The 22972-nt window shown below is 41.5% G+C and overlaps 1 protein-coding gene across 1 annotated transcript; it reads left to right on the forward strand.

Moving 5' to 3' along the window:
• The first annotated feature begins 726 nt into the window (after nt 1-726).
• RAB3GAP1 (RAB3 GTPase activating protein catalytic subunit 1) lies at nt 727-22084 on the forward strand. The gene is made up of 23 exons (XM_058809739.1): nt 727-902; nt 1721-1796; nt 3041-3173; nt 3408-3486; nt 4134-4253; nt 4820-4985; nt 5085-5184; nt 7475-7556; nt 8026-8094; nt 8675-8748; nt 9483-9575; nt 10984-11153; nt 11437-11535; nt 11838-12010; nt 12929-12983; nt 13272-13625; nt 14705-14842; nt 16079-16306; nt 16747-16843; nt 16933-17036; nt 17146-17261; nt 18181-18283; nt 21034-22084. The coding sequence occupies exons 1-23, from the start codon at nt 727-729 to the stop codon at nt 21262-21264; spliced, it is 3036 nt and encodes a 1011-aa protein (XP_058665722.1). The 3' UTR covers nt 21265-22084.
• Nucleotides 22085-22972: the final 888 nt, after the last annotated feature.

Raw genomic sequence — 22972 nt, forward strand, 5'->3', positions numbered from 1 at the left:
CAAGTGCTCTCAGCACACAAACCAAACCCTATTTCTATCTTATGTTTACCTCTGTTTATGTTTTAATACCTGGTATGTTTCCACGTCATTTTTACTTCGCACTCAGTCCCCTCAGGAGGATTTGTAATTTCCTTTCTAGCCGCAGATTTTAAGCGTATTTCCTCCTTTTTTTAAAATAACAGACTGTGCTAAGGGGGAAGACAAAATACAAGAGATATAGAGGGCTCAAGTTGAGCTAAAAGGGTGTTTAAGGGAGCTGCTTTGCTGGATGCCAGAAGGATTTCGCCGCTCCCCGGGTGACACAAGCGACGGGGAAGGCTTTGGATGAGGCGGGGACAGGGACACCAGTCCTGGGGGACACCTCAGCCCCGGGAGGGCTGACAAGGGTTGAGGGACATCTGAGGGAGCCCTTCTGGACTCTCGCTGACGGAGAATCTGTGGCAGCACCCCCGCTTCAGCTTCGCGCCGGTGTGAAGCGACTGCGCCCGCGGGCTTCCCGTGAGGGGCTGCAGCTGGCCGGGAAACAGAGACACGGCGTGGGGAGCCCGGGCTGTGCGGGAACGCCACCGGGACGAGCGAGAGAACCCAAGAAAAACACTGTGACGGAAAACTGAGCTGCGAAGGAGCCCAGGAACGCTGTGAGAAAGGTCCGGGCTTTGAGGAGGCGCCGCCCTCCGCCACGTTCCCGTCAGCCTCCGCCGCTGGGGGGGCCGTCAGCGGCGCAAGATGGCGGCGGACAGCGAAGTGAGTGTGTGTCTGCTCCTCCCGCCCGCTCCCTGTCCCCCGGCTCTCCCTCTGCCTCCCCCGCTCTCTCCGCTCACCGCCTGTCCCGCTCTCTCCCCGCAGCCCGAGTCGGAGGTGTTCGAGATCACGGACTTCACCACCGCCTCCGAGTGGGAGAGGTGGGTGCTGCCCGCCCCTCGCTCGGCGCGGGGTGCGCGGGGCTCCGCCGAGCCCGGCCCGGCCGCTGCTGCCGGGGCAGCCGCTGCCCCCGGCCGGGAGCACCCGGAGCCCTGCCCGGAGCCCTTTCCCGGACGTTCCGCCCTAGGCTCAGGCCGCGCCCGAGGAGCGGGTTGAGAGGCTCTAGTCGAGCTGGTTCTGAACTTAAGGTCCGGCTTAATACCTGTTTGCAAGGGATTAGAATGTACACTCAGAAGGCTTATGTGTTTTCTAAGTAGCTGTCTGATTGTTAAGATAGTCATCTTATAGCTGAAGCCTTTAAAAGTTAGTAGAACAATGTAGAACGCTCTTGTACTTGGAATGTATTATTTTTTAAAATGCTTTTTCCAGTAGTGGTAGCGTTTATGATAGGAGACCAGAGATGTCAAATACTGTGCTTTAAATCTGAATTTAGTGATAATTTTGTCTTAAATGCTTCTCTATCTGTTAACAATGAAACAGGAGTTATGTGCTGCAGCTGTTATGTGCTGCAGTACATAACATCTTTTCTTTCAGAACAATGTGAGATTCTTGGAACAGTCAAAAGATGCTCACAACTAAAAGTAACTGTCATGTAAAATTTAAGCATAGGAAGACTTTTTAGTGTACAAGGAAGCAGTTTTTCTGTCTTTACTGTGATACTTGTGGTGTTTGTTTTTTGTTCTTTGGGCTTTTCTAAGGAATTCTGTAGCTGAATAACATACTGTCTGCCTTGAGGTGGCTGAATTATAATACGGGTTTAGTGTTCAGCAAATATTAATGCCTTTTTCCCTCCTAATAGATTTATTTCAAAAATAGAAGAAGTATTGAATGACTGGAAACTTATTGGGATTTCTTCAGGCAAACCTCTAGAGAAGGTCAGTTACTGCTTCTGAATTTTCCTGTAGAATTTGCATTGCTAATTAGTAATACAATAATGTACACATGTATTTCATCTATTGCTGTTTTTGTAGGTGTGGCAGATAATGACTTTATTAGGGAATTTCACTTGTCGAAGTGTCAATTTGACAAACAATTACTGTAAATTCATTGGTGGGTCATCTGCCAAACAGACTGTTTCCCTGACAAAGATGGATCTTCTGTAGTGCTTAGAGATTTTTTTAAAATTCTAAGTTTGAATCTGGAGACATGCTTGAAGCTGCTCTAAATACTCAAGGAACCTTTTTGTCCTGCCTTGTGCCTTTGTCACACCTCATGTATTTATGGCTGAGGTTTGCACAGTGCTATTTGTGGCTCAGTGTGTTTCATAGATGGGAGAGATTTTTTCAGCGACTAATTAGAGCCTTTGTGATGCTTTCTCAGTCTTGTGAAATGCAGAGGAAATTGCTGAGCTCTTCTGCATAGTAATGCAGATAAACTCAGCTGGTTTGTGTGGAGTGGCTGCTGTGTTTCCAGGGGAATCTCATTGCTCTTCATTCTAGTCAGGTACAGAGTATTTGGAATAAAACTTATGTTATTTAATAAATTGCACTTTAGCTGTCCCTCTATTCCTACATGTCTTCTTTTCTAGACCAGAGCTCTCTTCCTACAACTCTGTAAGATCAAAGGATTGTCCAAGTTGCTTTTAGTAGGAGCAGTGGTGCTGATTTTTTTAGACATTCCCATGCTGTATTTTTGTTAAATAATTAATTATTCTTGCACAAGTTTTGTAAGTTGTAGATAAAAATAATCATTTGTTGGTGAAGGTAAATATCAAGGTAATATTTGGACAGAACATTTCAGATATAGATGAAATCCCAGGTGGGAAACTTCTGTCTCTGGGCAAAGTTAAAGGTGCATATCTTCAGATGTACAGTTGCATAAGTGAGGATGCAAATCTTTATTGCCATGTAGTTCTGAGGACTCCAAGATGATATTTGATTTTTGGAATGAACATGGTTATTGGCAACATGGATTTTATCAGCCAGCTACCTTTATAATGAAGATCTTTGAGAATTGCTTATTGAAATTAAATCATGCTGAGCCATTAGGCAGTAGAAAAATGTGAATCAACATTATTGATCACATAGGCAATATTTGAAAGATTAATTTTAAAGACTTTTAAAGACTAATGAATGTTAACCTAAATTTATGAGATAATATCTTCTTTTTTTATATGCAGGGTATATTTACCACAGGAACATGGGAAGAGAAATCAGATGAAATTTCATTTGCAGACTTCAAATTCTCAGTTACCCATCATTATCTTGTACAAGAGCCCAGTGACAAAGATGGGAAAGAAGAGCTGGGAGAAGGTACCTGATAGTTCTTTCCATAGTTGTAAGGATAATGCCAGAAGACAGTGTCAGAATGTGGAGTCCACAGTGTGCTGATTTGTGTCTGTGTGGGATTTTCTGAGCTCTGATGAGTGTGATCTGACACTTCTGCTTTTAGTTTGCTTTGCATTCACACAGTGCTAATACAAGGCAGTTGTAAGTGAGCTGGATGGATGTGATGATACATTGATCATGTATCAATTTTTGTCACAGATGCCCTTCCTCTGCCAATGCAGGACTTGCTGTGCATGAACAATGACTTTCCTCCTCGAGCCCACTGTCTGGTGAGATGGTAGGTGTGCTGCCTCTCATCTCTTCTGCAAATGAGCATAGCAGCTGCAAAATCTGGCACAATCAGTTAAAGCTTAAGTAAAATGATTCTTTATACTAGACACAAGGAAGAAGTGCAAAAACAGCCTGCTATAGTGGAGCTATCTTTAATTTGTTTTTTTTTTACCCCCAAATATTTGTCTCAATTTCATATATTAACCAGGCTTTTACATATGTAATATTTAGGTACATTCTTAAAAAGGAAAGCTGCACCACCTTAAACAACAATTATATTCTTAGTAATGCAAATCTGAGCACATAATAGGGTTGGTTCTAGAGAGATTGGCTTTATGTATAAACATTTTCAGTCATTATGAACATAAACTGGAAAACCTCAGGACTGCTAGACCTGGAAGTGCTCCCAGTCAAACACATTGCAGTTGTTGGAATGCTGTTACACTCAGGCAGTTTGTGAGTTCAGATCTGCAGCACCCCATGCCCACTCAGTTCTTGGCTTCTCTAAAAATAAAGAGGTACTTGCATCAAATTAACAAATTTCACAATCCATTGATGCATTTAGGTTCTCCAGGTTACAATATTTTTTAAGAATCATGTTTCAGCTGGCTTGCCAGGCACTAGAAATGTGCTTTTTTCTCTCTGTCTCTCAAGGTACGGCTTACGTGAGTTTGTGGTTATTGCTCCAGCTGCGAATAACGATGCTGTTATCAGTGAATCCAAGTGCAACCTCTTGCTGAGCTCCATTTCCATTGCACTGGGCAACACTGGCTGGTAGGTGAAACATAAACCTTTTTATGTGTCCAGGTAAAACTCCAGCATTGGTGAGGAAAAAGTATTAAATTGTTAGCAAAATACATTCATCGGTTTTTGTTTATTTGTTTATTGTTAGAGAGGGATTTTAAAAATCTCCATGTATAGAGATTGAATAATGTTTTGTTTATTTTAAATATTGTTTGAAAACCTTTAGGGCTGTTAAAAGCTACTAGAAGTTGTAGGAATAATATGTAATTTATAAAACATCACTTTTGCAAGAGGATTTCTTCTCTATGTGTAGTAACAGTAACTTACTAATCTTCCTCAAAAATTATATAGACTGAAAATGAGGTGAGTCATGAAGTGGGCTGTGATTATGGCATGGCAATTTGTTTGGCATTCTGTTTAATGACATTAACAGTGATTTTCTGTGGTTCCTGTGAAGCGTTTCAAAGTGTGTTCGTCTAAGAGAAAATATATTTCAAAGGCTGAAATTATGTTGAAGTTTTGCTAGAATATTGAGCTAGTTTTAGAGGCTCTGAGGCAGCAGGACCCTCAGTGACGTGCAGTGTTCCTGTTTGCAGTCAGGTGCCCCTGTTCGTGCAGATCCACCACAAGTGGCGCCGGATGTACGCGGGGGAGTGCCAGGGCCCGGGCGTGCGCACGGACTTCGAGATGGTTCATCTGCGCAAGGTGCCCGGCCAGTACACCCACCTGTCAGGGCTGCTGGACATCTTCAAAACCAAGATTGTAAGTGTAAACTGGTGCTATGTGTGATTTATGTTCAACCCCTAGGGTGTTTGAGAGGATTTACTCTTTACATTGGATTTGTTCTCTGGTATTTTGAAGGGCTGCCCTTTAACACCTCTGCCTCCAGTTAGCATGGCTATTCGCCTTACCTTTGTGCTCCAGGACTGGCAGCAGTACTTCTGGCCACAGCAGCCACCAGGTAGGAGACTTGTGTCCTCACAATAACTCATTTTCAGACAGCCAGACAATGTTAAAGAAAATATTTGTGTATCTTGCCAGAAGAATTCTAACATTTTCAACTTTGCTAGGAAAGGCTTCAGTCCAGTCCCACCCTGTGTGATAAGCAAGCCACTTAAAGCTGCTCTCAGGTTGTAGCTCATGGCTGGGACAGATGTTTTAGGTAGGGCTGTGCCTGGAAGTGTGGATTAGTCAGCATTTAGAAATACAATGATATTTCTAAAATAGTGGTATCTATGTGGAATGAAAAGGATGACTGAGTCTGTGAAGTATTCTGCCCTGGATTTCTTAGGTAAATGTTTAGATTCAAATTCTAGAAGATGCTACTACCTCATGGGAGTTTTTGTCAGTTGTTTTTCCATAAAGTACCTTATTTTGCTACTTCACTATCTAAGTGTATTAACAGTGGGAAAAGCAGAAAATACTATATAGACCTCCCTTGAGGTAAAGGTTTGGATTTTTATTATTGTTGACACAGTACTAAATTTAATGCAGGAGGAATTTCTGAACAAGTCTTTTGGTATAGTAGCCTTGCATGAAGGGGAGAAATAAGGTGTAGTCTTAAATTTAAAGTATATAGAGCAGAACTTGATAAATTTATGCCATAGTGATGCTGTTTAGGGAAACCAGAGGTAGTTACTTGTTTGGTAGTCTCAAAATTATCTCTTTTTTTCTTGGTGGTGGTGCTGTCTTCCTTTATCAAGGAAGTATCAAGGATTTGGTTTTAACAGAAATATTTCTATATATTTAGTAGCAGAAAATAAATTATAAACTTTTCAAAGGCAAACAAACCCATAGGAAAAAGGTAAATATTGGTTCCTCCTTAAGTGATGTGGTGTTTTAGGTACAGGGTGATGGAACAGTTAAAATGCCCAAGTTCTTTCCTTGGTTTGGTAGCAATTTTACATAACAAGCTTGAGGTATTTAGGATACATTTGGAGAGACAGAGCTCATGTGGCCTTGGTTATCTAATTGTTTGGCTTTTCTTTGCTTGAAAAAGTACAGTAATCAAAATCCTATGTTTTGAAGAAGCGTGGAGTGAGGTTGATTCTGTGCTCTGTAGTTAAGGAATTTATGTTGAACATGTTTAAAGAGAGTTCTGCTTATTAGAGAGAAAATCAGTGCTGTTTTAAATGATAGTTCCTCTTTGGTTAACCAAGTTTACCTGAAGAACTTGGGAAATGAGTTCCACAGATTTTATCTTTTTATTGTTTCTGCAGACACAAAATCTATTTTCTGTAGTCTCTGTGCCTTGCTGTAGTTACTCACTAAGTCAGGATCTCAGGTTTGTCATGGATGAGTTGTAGCACTCTGATCCTATTTCTTGATTGTAACTTCCACTCCTTTAGCAGCAGAGTTGTGGTTAAGGGTGTCCAAGTGTGTTGCAGAAACTGGAGATGCACAGCATCAGTTTTACTGCTATTGCTATGTGCAGTTGTGGTTTATGTTCACTGGGAAGATTATATACCATCACTCAATTTGCTCTTTTCAAATAAAACCAAAAAATTTAAATGTCTTTATCTTCTCTGCAGAAGAAATTATGTAATTAAGTTATCCAGATGCTTCATCTGTGCTAATCCCTCACTTGTTTTGTTTGTAAACAGTTTGCCAGATGCAGTTAAAATTGCAGATCAGATGCTGTAACAGCATTATTATAATGGCATTACAATACATTGTTATTATTGCCCACTTTAATTTTTGTTCAGTGGAGGCTGTCTGGTTTTGATTTATGTATTTGAAGGCTGTAACATGGGAAGTGCCTGAGGGTGCTGGGAGGCATCTCTGAGTACCTGGGACTACAGGGAGTCCCCCAGATTATTTGATTAAGTCCTCTTTTGATAAAATTGTCACTTTTACAAGTAGTTGTTTTTTCACTCTGCAGAGTTGCTCTTTCAGTCTTCCTTCTCTGCTTGGAACTGATTTCCTGCCCAAGCATTTTTATGGCACTTTTGTGTCTGTTCTTGTGCCAACATTGAATCTTTAGGGCTGTCTTTTTATCTATCATCACTGCCTGTATGAAGGGAATAACCTTCCCTCAACATGAATGACAAGAATTGTATCTGTCCCTTTGAATGTCCCGTTTCAGTTTCTGTTGGAAGCAATTGCTTTGACTGTGTGTTAGGATTGTGTTCTCCTAGCTCAGCTGTCCTCTGGTCATCCTGCAAGTTACAGTCTTTGCAGTGAAATAAGGTGATAGGCTGCTTCAAATGTTCCACAAATTCTTTATGGAAAATGTGTTGATTTTTCTCCAGATATAGATGCTCTAGTTGGGGGAGAAGTTGGAGGCCTGGAATTTGGGAAGTTACCATTTGGTGCGTGTGAAGATCCTATTAGGTAAGAGAAGAGTTCAGAAAACTGTTTTATAACTTCCTTAATGGAGGACTTGAAAGTGTTATTTCAAATCTTAGCTTTGCCTGCCTACCACTTAGCATGTCCAACAGATACTTACTTATTCAAGTGCATCAGAAACATCTGTGAAGGGTGGTGGTTTAATAGCAAATAAGACCATTTGTAAAATTGTCTGATGATATTCAGAGTTCAAGCTCGTATGGCTTTTACAATAAACTTCTACAGTACCCCATTTATCTCTGAAATTATTATCTTGAAATATACCTCAAGATAAACCTTAAAAATTTTGTGCTTTTGTGCAAGGGTTGGACTTGCTGTCATGTATGCAATGAGAAAACTTACTGGAGAACAAAGAGGGAATAAAACATGAACTATCACAAATACCTTTCAAAACATGAACTGTGGTGGAGGTAAAATGTTCTGCTATCACTGAAAGACTGCACTCTTGTTTCAGTGAGCTGCATTTAGCTACAACATGGCCTCACCTTGCAGAAGGGATAATTGTTGACAACGACGTTTATTCGTAAGTATCTTGTCTGAGTTGAAAATGAGTGTGCTTTTTTGCTCACTGCTGCATTTTAGTGTCATCTCAAACACTGTGTGGCTTCACATGTGAAAAAGAACCCATTTTGAGGAATGCCAATGTCAGCTGATAGCACATCTAATTTGGGAAAACACCTTTTGAAATGCATTTCTGTGAGAAAATATTATTGTGTTGTAATCTCAACAGAACACAAACCCCTGGTTTTGAGCATATTCTCATGTTAGACTTGAAAATTTTGTGTATCACATATTTCTTGGAAAAGATGATAGTGGAGCATGAAAGGTAAAAACAATTCACTGCTTGATATCCCTCTCCCAAAACCTGTCATCCAGCTTTTCTGCTAGAGAGGAAGAAGTGTTTCTTGTTCATGTCATGCACATATGTGAGAATAGTGACTCTTGCTTGTCATGTTCTCCTATGTAATGTGGTGACATGACATTTATTGAGAACTTGGTACTCATCTTTCTGATACTTACAGTGGCATTTGGTTTTCTTTTTTCTTTTTTTTTTTCTTTTTTTCTTCTTTTTTCTTTTTCTTTTTTTAAATTTTTTCCCCAAGTGACCTGGATCCACTTCAAGCACCCCAGTGGTCTGTGAGAGTTAGAAAAGCAGATAACCCTCAGTGTCTATTGGGTAAGACATCAGAATTTCCTGTCTTCTCTTGCAGTTTTTAAACTAAAACTACCAAGTTATGAAGTTAGGGTTGAGTTGATTACCTGATGGTTTATTTGCTCACTTCCCTTATTTTTTTGAGTGAATAGTATTTTGGGTTTCTTTTTCAAGAACACAAGCTTTGCAAATACATAAGTTTCTGCTGTAGTTTATTCTGTGTCTGCATGTGGTGAAATTCATTGCTATTCTTATTTCACTAGTTCCAGAGAATAAAAATTTTCTCTGTATTCTTTGAAAATTTAGATTTCCTAGAATCTTCCCATTTTATTAAGTGTGTTTTGCATGTATCCATCTCCTTAGTTCAACCAACCTTTCTGACAGGGAGAATTAATATTCTGGAGAGCTGTACTGCTCTGTCTGTCCTTGCCTTTGAGCTTGTGGGGAAAAGGCTCCAAAACTTTCCAAGTTTCATGTTGTTTTGGGTGAATCAAACTGCAGGCAGAGCTGTGCTCTGGAGAGATGGCCAAGAGCTGCCTGGGTGTGCATTTACCTAAACTTTAATTATGTGGGTTTTGTGCTTCAGATAATTTAATTATGTGGATTTTGTGCACCAGGTATTTGTGCTTAGAACAAATTATCAGATGTTCTTTCAGAAGAAAAGCTAAAAATTGCTGTCCTTGGGGCATAATTTGGAGTGTTGGCTCATTGCTCAGTGAGATTTTTGACTGAGTTCAGGAGCTTTGTTCCTCTACCAGGGGATTTCCTTACTGAGTTCTTCAAGCTTTGCCGGCGGAAGGAGTCAACAGATGAGATCCTTGGAAGGTCTGCTTTTGATGAGGAAGGAAAAGGTAAAGCTAAAATCCAGTTGATTTGTGTTACTTGTATTTAATAGTTTTGTGTTAGTTACCTTCCCTGTACCCTTGTCTTGACTGGTATTTATAACTCTTACACATACTCCTGGGAATTTTCTGGCCAGGGCTTCATGGGGACATTTCTCATGAATTCTAGACAAGTTCAGCTCCCGGAGTCCCAGAGGAACAACTGCCTCTGTTAATGTTGTGTCTGGCTTTTTTTACAAGAATAGAAAAGCTTAAAATTTGACTAGAATGTACAAGTGTTGCTTGTAGGACACATCAGGATTGTCTGTATAGTTTTATGTATTTTTGCTTTTTCCACTTCTTTCTCCTTTTTGTTGTACTCTGTAGTACATGTCAACAGCAAGTTTAAAGAGTCTTTAATCAGTGTGAAAGGCTTTGCTCTCATCCTCTCCATTTTAAGGAAAAAAGAAAATTAAAACTTCCCAAATTATCTGACCAGCAAGTTGGGCTTTATCCCAACTGTATAAATACTGCCATCTTTTTGATGTCTCTGTCCCTCTCTTTGGCTTTTCTTGATGTATATAGTGAAAATTCCCTTCCTGCCTGCTGCTTGTCACCTGTTCTTCCCTCCAAATATGGCCTGTATCAATATATTTTCCTTGGCTATACCTGATGTTAGTTTTGAAGAAGGAGCTTGCTAGTGAGCTTAAAAAGGTGTTAGACTCAGGAGGGTGTGTATTACTCAGTACTTGGCATACAGTTCCTTCAGCCCTTCTTAGCTCTGGGCTTGCCAAGATGGGCTTTTGCAGGTTGCTCCTAATTATTCACTTAAATTTGTCAGCTCTCCTTATAACAATATTAATTGAGTCTATTGTTAGAGAGACAGTCTAGAGTTTACCAGCAGCAGGTATGAAAAAAACCCCAGTCTTTTGATTTGAGAAGTTTACCTGAGCACTCTAAAACAGAACTGTGCTTTCACTATGTGAGGCCAGTGATTAATACAGGATTTATTTAATATTTATCTAAAGCTTTAGCATATGCTGGAGCAGTCTTTGTTACCTGCAGCATGTTTACTGGTATGATATATAAACAAGGTTTAAATACTGAGTCTTTGGGATACTCTGTTGGTAACTCTGCAGGAGCAGTGCTGCTACAGCAGGCACTACCTGCAGCCAGCTCAGTCTGGACTTCATTTGGTGAATTAAATCAAGGACAGTCTGTGACTCATTTGTGACCTCCTTCTGCTGCCTGTATTAGCTAAGAACAGTGAGTGTCAGCCTGGAACCTGGCAGCAGAGGTGTAGCTCTGGTTCACAAGGGGCTCAATATCAATACAAGATAAACAGGCTGATTAAGACAGGTGAACTCTTGAAGAGACTTGTTCTAGTGTTTGGGGGTTCATTTTATTTTGTTCTAATTGTTTTTATTTTATTTTCTAGAGGTTGCTGATATCACCCACGCGCTGTCAAAGCTCACAGAGCCAGCACCAGTCCCAATCCCCAAATTATCAGTCACAAACATGGTTCACAGTGCCAAGAAGAAGATCCGCAAGCACAGAGGTGTGGATGAGTCTCCTCTGAACAATGAGGTGCTCAACACCATTCTCCTGGTGAGTGAGCTGTCCCTGCACATGGATTCAGATATCTTTAAACCTGTGACAGGTTTAAAGATATCTGATGGCAGTTCCAGTGCTTGAATTGCATTTATCAGCTTCTGGGAACAGCCCAAGTTGTTACAAGTCTGTGTACTATAAGTGGGCTAAAATCTCTGAACTCTGCTAACAATTTTAATTATAAGGATTGCTGGTATGAAGGCAGCAGTAACTTTATGGAGAAAGTGGAAAAGGCAGGAAAACCATATTGATGGAAGGTTTAATTTTTTTTTTCTTCAAGTTCTTATTTCCTGATGCTGCTGACAAACTTGGAGATGTATTTGAAAACAGAGCCAGCACTTCAGCAGGAAACAATCCTCCTCCAGAGAATGAAGATTATGTAAGTTTTGTTGAGTGACACAAGAGAGAAAGCCATTTTGTGTGTGTGTTTATATAGACTTTGCTGTGCTTGCCCTGTAACTTGTAATACTTAGCTTTTGGAAAGATGAATTTACCTTTGTGGAATCTCTGGGTAGAAATAGTGATGATTTCTGTTTCCTTGGAATTCCTTTATTCTTCCAAAGACTGTACTTTTTGGTATCTTCTAGCCACTTATATTGACAAACAGGAAAGAGCTCACATGGTTTTGGAAAACAATGCCATTGTTTCTGTATTTCTTGCTTTCTTTTATTTCTTCCCTAGAATCTCTTCAGCCAGTTTAAGTCTGCTCCATCTGACAGTCTGACATACAAATTAGCTTTATGTCTTTGTATGATAAACTTCTACCATGGAGGAGTCAAAGGAGTGGCACATCTTTGGCAAGAGTTTGTGCTGGAAATGCGTTACAGATGGGAGAATAACTACCTTATCCCAGGGTGAGATTGTTGTTGCTCCTTGGTCATGGAAAATGTTCTTTGTTCCAGGAGCTGAGTGGGGTCACTGTGACTTTGAAACACACAGTTTTGGGGTTTTTTAAATTGCAAATGCTATCTCTGTTTTTATTGCCCTACTTCCTTAAGGAAAGAAAGGTCAGGGAGTAAGGACCAGCATCTGTGCCCTCTTTTGAAAACTTCAAGATGCCTGGGGAAGCTCAGCTTAGACATTCACTCCACTGTGTGAATGAGGGTGGGGAAAATAACTTACTGTGGTGTAGTTTCACCTCTCTTCTAAGGGAGCTGTTCCAAGGTCCTACTGGTGCAATGGCCTTTTTAGGTATTCCAGCCCTTCCAGGTTCGGTCTGCTGCAGCAGAGCTTGGGACACACCAAACCAGGGGCTCTCTCAAGATGAGGCAGAGCAATAACATACCCTGCACTTAGGGTTGTGGTATTTTGGTTGGGGTTTGGGGTTTTTTGTTGATGTGACAGACTGGCACATCAACAATTTAATGTACTACATTTGTACTTTGAAATGGTTACACTAGCAGATAAAATAGAAGCTGAAATGTATAGCAATGACTCCACTGTATCATTGCAGTTTTAAAAGTACAGTTAAGGATGCTTAATTCCTGTTTGAAAGCAGTTACCTTTTCAACTTCCAGTTGGAAAACTGACCAGGAATGCAGAGTGTTTCACACTAGTGTGAGTGATCTCTGAGCTCCTGAAATGACCTCTGGGAAATACATGTAATTTAAATTCTGGGCTTGTCTGCTGAGACAATAGAAGAGCTGTGTAGTTGAAATGATGGGGATGGGTTCATTGTGGGGGTTTGTTCTAGATTTCATGTGATTTAAGAACACGTGTGTGAAAGATTCAACTCTATAACTGATAACGCTTACACTTCTACCTTTTTTTAGATTAGCTAATGGCGCTCCAGATCTGAGATGTTGTTTACTGCACCAGAAACTTCAGGTAAATATCCCAAATTTAAGAACTATTTTTCTCCTAAGGAAACTGTCAAAATTATAGCAATGATTAGCTAAATATGTTGTTTTGTAGATTTAGTTGTGCTTGTGGTTTTTGGGCATGGAATTTATTTCTTGAGAAAAATTTTGTTACAGCAACAAGTTTAGTGGAATTGTTATCTTTTAGAATTGTAAGACCTTTTCAGTGGCTCTACAAGTTTTTCTGTATGATTGTCTCCATAAGGGAAAGAATTGCTGAACAATTTTTTTTTGTTCCTTTAACTTGTTGAATTAGATGCTAAATTGTTGCATTGAAAGGAAGAAAGCAAGAGATGAGGGGAAAAGGGGGAGCATGTCTGATCGTTCACCTGGTGGTGCTTCTGGTGATGGTGCCAAAGGAGGAGACCACTCTGGAGAGAACCCTGACAAGGAAAAAGAATTTGGCAAGTCTTGGGAATCATGGAGTGACAGTGAAGAGGAGTTTTTTGAATGTCTTAGTGACACAGAAGATCTTAAAGGAAATGGACAGGAAAATGGCAAGAAAGGAGCAAAAGAGTCTGTAAACTTAAAACCAGAAGGGCGTTTGCACCCACATGGAAAACTGATGCTGCTGCATCCAGGAGAGCCTCTCTACGTTCCCATAACACAGGTGAGGGAGCAGGAGCTGAGAACACACAGAATGTGCCTCATACCTGGGGTTGTGAAACTGCAACAGTTTGCAGGTTACAGCTTTGTGTGTTGTTAAAATTTCTGGGTGTTTTTGACCTAATGCCTTGTTTTTAATCTTTAAACTGAAAGAGGCTGCTAATCTCACACATTCTTTGTTTTATTTGAGAGTGAATGTCCGTACCAAATTTCACTCCAAAAGATATTTTTAAAACAAGAATTAAATTTCCTTTCCTACCTTAAATATGGGGTTCTTTTTATTTCCAGTTCTTGAGTCATCTTCCATCCCCTCCTTACTTTCTTTCCTATAAAATAGGAGCTGCTGTGGTCCTTGCACCATGGAGATTTCTGCCTAACTTTGCACAGTACTGGATCAGTTTTAGTGCTCTATTTGTTTTTTTTTCATAATTTCTCAGCTCATATCTAAAAGGCCACAGTCATTAGGTTTGGTGCCATTCTCTACAGCAGGTTTATTATCAAACAACTAGAAATGTTACCTGACATCAATAGGCTTTCTTGCAGAGTGACCAGGGATGAAATAGGAAGTGGTGCTGTCACAGAAAGCAGTTTGAAATCAGCCATGCATGAAGAATACTGTGGTTTTCTTTCTCCTGAGAGAAATTACTTCTAATTAGTGTTGCTTTGCTTGGGTAAAACATACGAGCAGAGAGTAGTCAGGCAAGATGTTCTCAATTAATAATGTGCTGACAGTATTGACAGCAAAAATTCTGCATTGCTTTGGGTAGATTTTCATCCATCTCAGCAAAATTGAACCAGTCAAACATTTCCAGGACTTCATTAGGATTTTGGCATTTTAGCAATATATCCTTATATTGTTACCTTATTTCCAGGTAATTCTCTGTGTAGTTTCTTTGTTAGTGTCCTCTTCAGATGCACAACTTGAGGCTGAACTGTGTAGGCAGTGGAAAATTGTGATCATTTCCTCAGAGTACAAAGGAAGCAGAGTGAACTAGGGGTGAAAAGGAGCTTCCTGCTCCTCCTCCCTTGCCCTTACTGCCTGCAGGAGGGGCTGTCAGTAACGCTGAGTGTTCCCTGTCACAGGAGCCAGCCCCCATGACCGAGGACCTGCTGGAGGAGCAGTCGGAGGTGCTGGCCAAGCTGGGCACGTCGGCGGAGGGCGCTCACCTGCGGGCGCGCATGCAGAGCGCCTGCCTGCTCTCCGACATGGAGTCCTTCAAGGTAGCACTGCTGGCACATTGCATTGCCTGCTTCTTCATTCAGCTGGCCCTCTTGGTTGTGTTGGACAGTTCTGAAGATTTCTAAGGTTTTTTTCCTCCACAAAACAGTTTCCAGTTAGTTTCAAGTTGAAAATAGAAACCTACTGGGCAAACTCTTGGCACATTTCAAAATCTAGGAGGATGTGATCTGTTACACTGTAGCATCCCAGTAAATTTACACAATGTCTGTGGGAAGGGAAAATACACATCAAACATACAATTGATCAGTTGTGAATTAAAACATCCATTCATCAGGTTGGGACTGGACTAACTGTGGTTTTGGGTTTCATTTCCCTCTGAGCTCTGCAGAGGGAGCTAAGAGCACATCCACTGCTGTCAGCACAGGAGCTCAACACTAAAAAGACTGGAGATTCTGAAATGAAATAGCCATATATATATTTTTAATTATTGCAGTCTTTATGGTAAAAGGATATAATGTGCTGTACAGTTAGAGTATTTATAGTATAACAGTAATCACTTTATTAACAGGGACTCATGGCATATTAAATATATATGGTGTAAGTAATCAAATCTCAAAGTAAAAGTAGAGAACTATAATTGGAAGCACAAGTATACACTTCATAGGTACATCAAATAAAAAATAGGGATTCCTTTTATGTTCTGGACCTGTAGATGTAGTTAATTGTGGTCATTTTGCATCTATGAAAAATGAAGGTTTTTTTGTTTGGGGAAGATACTTCTTTAAAGTTCCTTTTCAAAAGAAGAAGAAATGGTGAATTTTGTCACTGGAGTGTTAAAAAATGGAAAGTCAGTGCTGAAAGCATACTTAGGCAGCCCACTGATTCTTTTAGTCTTTAATGGGGTAAGTGAATCCCTGTTTAGTGAAAATTCCTATTTATTGCACGTGCCAGGTGCCAGGTGGAATCTTAACAGTATAATTTTGAGCTTGCCTGAAATAACTGATAAATGTAATGAATGTACATATAGTGAGTGATGAGAAGGTGATTTTTTTGTTGTTGTTGCTGCTGATGGGGGTTTTACCCCTTGCCATTTTCTTGGTTTATGCTTTATTCCCTCTATCCTACTGTACAGTTTGTTGGCTGTGGACAAAAGAATTTCCTGAATTTTGTCTCTTACTCTGTGCTCTACCCACTAAACCGTATTGCCCTCCTATCCATGCTGTCGTGTTTTTGTAGGATTTTTCAGGAACAGATTTTCTGTCCTCTCCTCCCTGCAGGCAGCTAACCCTGGCTGTTGTCTGGAGGACTTTGTGAGGTGGTACTCACCCCGGGACTACATCGAGGAGGAGGTGATTGATGAGAAGGGGAACAAAGTCATCAGGGGCGAGCTGAGCGCCCGCATGAAGATCCCCAGCAACATGTGGGTGGAGGCCTGGGAGACAGCAAAGCCAGTCCCAGCACGGAGGCAGAAGAGGCTTTTTGATGACACCAGGGAGGCTGAGAAGGTGAAAGCTCTGGGGCTGGTGCCAGTCTGGGCTCCCTGCAGCCCTTCCCTCCCTCCCTGCAGCATTTAAACACTGACAGGCCCTTGCACTGTGTCCTTGGAGTTACTGAACTGTTTAGTGCATGGCTTAGGGTTGATTGGAAATTTCTGCTGCTGTACAGGAGGGTGTTTGATGTATCTAAAAGTATGCAGTGTTACTTAGGTATTTCTTTGAATTATTAGTAAATAAAGCAGATTTTTATCTGCATATACATTAGGAACATTTTAGTTTCCTAATGCAGTTATTTTTAGTTTCATTCCAACTTGTTGGGCAGATTCATGTAAAACTGCCTCTCAGGTCTTTAAGTGGCATTCCATTCTTGTGAATTCATCTTTCCAAGATAACCTTATCTTTGGGAAGTAGTTTTGATCACTAAAATATTGAATTTTCTAATGGTGCAGGTACTTCATTACCTTGCAGTTCAGAAACCAGCTGACCTTGCAAGGCATCTCCTGCCTTGCATCATCCATGCAGCTGTACTCAAGGTAAAGGAGGAAGGTAAATAATGTTTAATAAATTATTAAGATATTTAAGGGGGAACAGTGATGCAGTCACTAATTACAACTTTGTTTCTTTCCTTATAATAGAAGCAGTAGAAGATATATCTTCAGTTAAGAAGATTATCAAGCAGATAATATCCCATTCCAGCAAAGTGCTACGGTTTCCCAGTCCAGAGGACAAGAAGTTGGAAGTAAGGCTTTTGTACTGGCTGGGGCTGAAAACCTGATTGACTTTTGCACTGTTCATGGCAATGTTAAAGGAACATCTTTTTAATTTTCCCTTTTATTAAACTCTTGCAGGAAATCATTGCTCAGATTATGAGTGTGGAAGCCATCATTGCCAGGGCAAGGTCTCTCAAAGCAAAATTTGGGGTAGAGAAATGTGAAAATGAAGAGGAGAAAGAAGATCTACAAAGGTGACTTTTTTAATTCTTATTTTTCACTGTGTTGTTTTGTTTTTCCTCTGATGCCCTTGTTTGTACTTTCAAAACTTAGGACAATGGTGACAAGAAAGAAATACTTAGGAATCATATTTGGGTATCCCTGTCACTAGACTGTCTAGAGATGATGTGTGTGGGTACCCCAGTGCTCCTCCAATTAAGCATCTCTTTGGAGACCTTTGATCCAGGTTTTTTAAATAGAATTTGGTTCTATCTTGACAGTACTGGGGACTAACTTTTTTTTTGTGTATATAAAAGATATATTTGGTGAACTCTGTTACCTTACCTAAAATTAGGACGTGAAATTTACTATTTTTTATAAATATTATGAAATGAAATAGCCTCTTCCACAGTTGTTTTCTTAATTCTTGTCTCCTTGCTGATGTGAAACATCACTGAGCAGCTCTGAATGGGAAGTGACAAGGAATGTTCCCTTGCATCACTACCTGCTGTCAGGTTATTTACTTGCTGCTCAAGATGAGTAATGTTATAAAACCCAAGTTAACCTCTTGCTGCTGTGCTGGGAGGGAGAGATGACATTTGTGCAGTACATGTTGGGAGTTCAGAGATGTGGTGCCTGACCCAAGCAATGTCTGTGTGCTAAAGAAAATTGTCACATTGTGAATACTTCTGCATGGCCAGCACCATGGAGGCTTTCCTGTTGATTTTATACATCTGCTTTAGGAGCCTGGGCTTCATTCTTAGGTAACTGAGAGGAGAATTTTTTTCCTTCAACTTTTGGAATAGAGAAGCAAGAGAATCTGCCAGTTTTCACCCTGAGCAAATGATGCTTGGTGAAGGCCTTGGCACAGGAAACAGCTCATTTAGGTTGGCACACTGGATCTGGCCAAGGATTAACCATTCCTTTTTCCTTTTCAATCATTTGTTCCATCAGATTTGTGAACAGTCTCCTGGAGCAGCCAGAAGTGTCAGTGGTTGGTGCAGGAAGAGGACCTGCTGGCAGCATCATTCACAAGCTGTTTGTGAATGCTCAGAGGGTAAGAGAGAGCTCTGGGTAGTGCTGCAGCCACTTCTGATTTAACCAGAATGAGCCAATGAGTTACCACATGGTGCCAGTGTATTCTGTCTGCATTTCTGCATGTACTGTCATGTATGTGCTTGAGGTGTTTCTGTGATGTTCTACACGATTTTGGCAGTAACAGAACCTTGCAGGACCAAAGGAGAGTGAGTGAGCTGGGATGTTTAACAGTTGAAGCCAGCTGGGTAGATAGAGGTGTCACTAATGCTTTATGTACTGCAAACAGTATCATCAGTAGTGCTATGAAGGCAAGACAAATTTCTGCCTTATCACAGCAAGGTCAAGTGTTGATTGTTTCACAGAGGAATGTAGAGAAACAGGTCATAATATTACATATTTTGGAAGCAGTAACTTCTAAACTGAGGCTTATGTTTGGAATACTTGAGATTTTTTTCTGTGGAAACCAGCATGCTTAGGAAGTTTCAGTTCTTTTTCAGTTTCTGCATTCAGTTTACCAGTGTTGCATCTGTTTTCTGGAGACCCTTCCCTTGCTGATATTGATAAAAATGTTGCTTTTCTCTCTTAAGCAGTCTTTGGAATAATTAGTCTGAAAGTATTGATTTCCAAACCTCATGGACTGCAATCAGCCTTCAGTTTCTGTCAGAATTACACCTGTTTATAGCATCAGATTTTCTAACTCAAATTTAACTACAGTGGTAATAACAAGGTAGCAGCCTGAAATCCCATTTGGAAATAATTGCTGGAAAAATGTGATTGGGTGTTAAACACTTTAAAGGGATCAATGCTTTTGTAATAATCTCTATTTTGCAACTCAGCATAAAAAGGACCATTCTGAAAACAGACTGTGGTTATTCTGAGGAATGAAAATCAGGACACTTCTTTTATTCTTTCAGTCTCTAGGGAAATTGTGTTTGCAAACCTGAACCTGCTAACCAGCCACCTTTACCCTTCAAAGCCCAAGATCTGTGCCCTGTAAAGTGATGCACACATATGCACTTGCCTCTTCAAGAGAGGCAGTGGGTTTTCAAATCTAACTTTCTACCCTTAGGATGTGTGCAAGTTTCTAGGGTTGTGTTTTGAAACACCACTAACTAAAGCAGGGTTACAGGTATTTCTCACTAGCAGCTGGTCAGTGTTAATTAAGGTTTCTTAGTGGGACAGGAACCAACTTGCAACAAACCCCATTTTGTGTTTAACCTGCTACGAGTTATTTCAGTAGAGAGCTGTTTGGTAAATAGAAGTGAAATTCCCTGTTCATTACCTTTTGAACCTGGACTCCTCTCTGAGCTGTGTATAATGTGTTCTGTTCTTGAGTTTTCTCGGAAAATTCTGATAGCCAGTGCATGTTCTTGGAGTGCATGATGTCTCTTAAACCTACAGTCTCCTCCTAACCTCTTGTAAGTCACCTCTGACTTGCCTTTGTTTCTGTCTTTCATCACTGGTTCTTTTCTCATCCCTTTCCAAGCTGACTGAATCTTCTGATGAGGTAACCAACTTTGTCCCTCCTTTCCCTCTCATCTTCTCTGCATAGAGCTGAACATTCTGGTGGATATAGTGCAGCAGCCAGATTTAGTTTGTACTGGTGTTCACAAGTTGAGCATAAAAGTAACTTTGTGTTTCCAGAATGGTTTTTCTGTATTCACACTTTATTTTCAGAGCCAAATAATGCATAGGAAAAGAGAGACAAATGTTAAAAAAAAAAGTCTTTCAAAAAACCAAACCAAACAAAAACCTTTATTCAAGTGAGTATTGGTGTTTTCTGATGCTGAAATATGTAGCCATGCCTTTATATTCTTTGTTGCCATCACTGGTTTTTTGTTGGTGTTTTGGGGGGAGGTGGTGATGAACAATATGGATGCTGCATTCCCAACACTAGTGCTTCCTGAAGGTCTGGAACTTTCTGGACACAGATATTTGGCAAAGAAGCAGGGCAACTGTGTGAAGTGTAGCACAGGGAAGATCCTCTCTGTTGGTTTCCCCAAGCTGTTCTTGTGGGAACACGTGGCACTTGTCCCTGGTGGGTTCTGTGGCACAGCCTGCAGGGCTGGTCCCTCCACTCCTGGGAGCAGAGGGACAGCAGCAAGGGACCACAAGGGGCAGCCATTGGCTTCTGCCACACCTCAGGGATGGTGCTAGTGTAGAGTTGTACATGCTTGAATTAGGAAGGACGCTATTAGGGTATTGGGGGAGATGTGTGTATCCATAGGAATATGTAATCAGGGACTGTTTATTGGGCATGCCAGCCCTTCTTCCAGTATCCGGGTGTCAGTGTTGCTGCTGCCTGGCCCTGAGAGGATGAACAGCAGTTGGGACTGTGCAGCAGGGGGATTTCAGCAAGGCTCTCTGGCCATGAAAAGCCCATCCTGCAGTAGTATTGGAGGGTGAAAGGGCAGGTGACTGTCAGGACTGCAGGAGTGGCACTGATGATTTTGAAGTGGAGTCTGCCTTGGCCTCCTGCAGCTGCAGGGAGCTGAGCAGAGCACTCTGTGTGAGGAGGGGCCATTTCCTCCAGTCACAAGCCTTGCTTCACACTGCCACATCAGAACTTCAGCTGGGCAGAGCTTCACCATCCACACGAGGGTTCTTCCATCTGGTTACGTTTGCTTTATTTCCTAGCATCCCATTAGCGCTTTGCTCTGTGTACACATGAAGCCTCTAGCTGTGTTCCCGTTTCTGCTCTTCTCTGAGAGCAGCTTTGTGAATGCGGCGTTAGGCAGCAGGCTGCCCTGTCGCTGTGCTCTGCCGCAGGTGTCCGTGCCGCTGGAGGAGGAGCTGCGGCGCTCGGGCTGTCCGGAGGAGCGCAGGCAGGGCGTGCAGTCGGAGTTTCCCCCGCCCGCGGGCCGGGAGGTGATCCTGCGCGCCTCGGTGCCCCGGCCCGCGCCCTACTCCAAGGCGCTGCCGCAGCGCATGTACAGCGTGCTGACCCGCGAGGATTTCCGCCTGGCGGGCGCCTTCTCGGCCGACACCACCTTCTTCTGACAGCCGGGCCGGACTCGCTGCTGCGGCCGCGGAGCTGCCGGGACCGCAGCGCTGCTCCCAAGGACTTGGATCGGCCGCCACAGCTCATCTCCGAGGTTTGGAATGGCTGCAGGAGTGGTTTCAAACTCTCTGTCCCGAGGGAGCATCTCTTCCTTTCCTTGCATTAGCTTAATTACGGACCTGAGTGGGCTGTGTGCAAATATTCATGTTGAAATTGATGCAGAATGTGCTGCTTTACACTTCAGGATCAGACTTGATCAAGTGACGTTAGTCTACTTAAATTGATATATATAAAAACATTAAGTAATTTATATTTATTACTAATCATAATCACAGAGCCCAGTATTTTTTGGTTAATCACTGTTTCAAGTGCTTCTGAAATATCCTTATTTTTATTTAAAGTGTACAGTTCATACTCTAGTTTGTGCTAAAGTCTCCTGGTTGTCCAGATCTCTTCACTTCTCCCAGAAGACAGAACTAAGTGGACAGTGAGTCTGACTGACAGCCTGCAGTGCATCACCGAGGTGTGGGATACTCTGTATCCTTCCCTTGGTGCAAGGGCCAAAGCTGGATGGAAATGACACCCCCGGAGGTGTTTCACTGTGAGCAACTCACTGGTGTTTACCCAGGCTATTTGTCTGCACTCCCTGTCATCCATGGGACAGGAGGGGACAGCTCTGTCACCTTTGGCCCCTACCCCACCTGTGCCAATGTTGCTTTACAGTGACCTTCATCTGTTTGAATGAGAATCAGCAGATCAGCATTACTTTACAGATGTACAAACAGCTACAGTATTGTGGACATTACTCAATAAATATGAACGTGCTGTTGGCTCTCAGTATTCCCACGCTTTTCCAAGCCCTCCTTGCATGCTCTGATCCAGGAGGGACATTGTGCCTACACTGAGTATAGAGATTGAGTTCTGCTGGTAGTAGCAGGATCCCAGGTGTTACCCTAAAACTTCTTTAAAGGAACAGGGATCAGTGTCTTTTTTCCTCACATAAAGTTCTATGAATTAGAAACACATTTTTCAGGATGAAGAAGAGTTAACAAGGTAAAATCTTGCCACAGACCTTGTTTTCCAGGCTGTTTGTGTGTTTGCTCACACATCAGGGTAAGTATGAATAAGACCTGTAGCTGCTCTTTAACTGTGTGGCTTCTTTAAAATTAATTACACCAAACAAACAATTCCTGGTTTAGTGGTAAGTAAAATTTTGGTTAAGCTTCTTCCCCAATACTTCTGGTTTCCTCCTCTCTAATGAAATATTACACTGCAGTGTGGCATCTTGTAAAGGCTGCAGAAACTTGAAAATCTCTCATACTTGGTTATCAGGCTATTCCTACCTGGTCATTTAAAGTGTGGGAGAGGTGATTCCTTTATCATATTCAGACACCACAAACATCATCAACACAGCTAAAGGCCTGTTAGTTTGGCTGTAGAAAATAGTGCACTCATGCAACTAACTTGTCTTTAAAAACAGTCTTTGTTCAAGATTTTTCTCAGAAGGATAACTCAGCTTTTAAGTAGCTGTAGTTGAAATTTCAGGCCTGCACTGTGTTGTGCACAGCTCTGCTTTATAAGCTTACAGCTCAGCATTCAGGGGGGAGGAGAGACAGAGCATTAAAAAAATCATCAGGAAAAAGAACTGTATGTATTTAAAGTAACTGTAAAGCAAGCCAGGTAAGCAGTCCAAAATTACCAGTATCT

The sequence above is a fragment of the Ammospiza caudacuta genome, chromosome 8 (genome assembly GCF_027887145.1).
Source record: "Ammospiza caudacuta isolate bAmmCau1 chromosome 8, bAmmCau1.pri, whole genome shotgun sequence".
Classification (NCBI taxonomy): Eukaryota; Metazoa; Chordata; class Aves; order Passeriformes; family Passerellidae; genus Ammospiza; species Ammospiza caudacuta.

Bases quoted from the DNA above. Each gene is read 5' to 3' on its own strand.
- RAB3GAP1 (XM_058809739.1), top strand. From the start codon at position 727: ATGGCGGCGGACAGCGAAGTGAGTGTGTGTCTGCTCCTCCCGCCCGCT. The intron at 5,185-7,474 runs GTAGGAGACTTG...ATTTTTCTCCAG, and splicing joins CTGGCCACAGCAGCCACCAG to ATATAGATGCTCTAGTTGGG. The intron at 11,154-11,436 runs GTGAGTGAGCTG...TTTTTCTTCAAG, and splicing joins TGCTCAACACCATTCTCCTG to TTCTTATTTCCTGATGCTGC.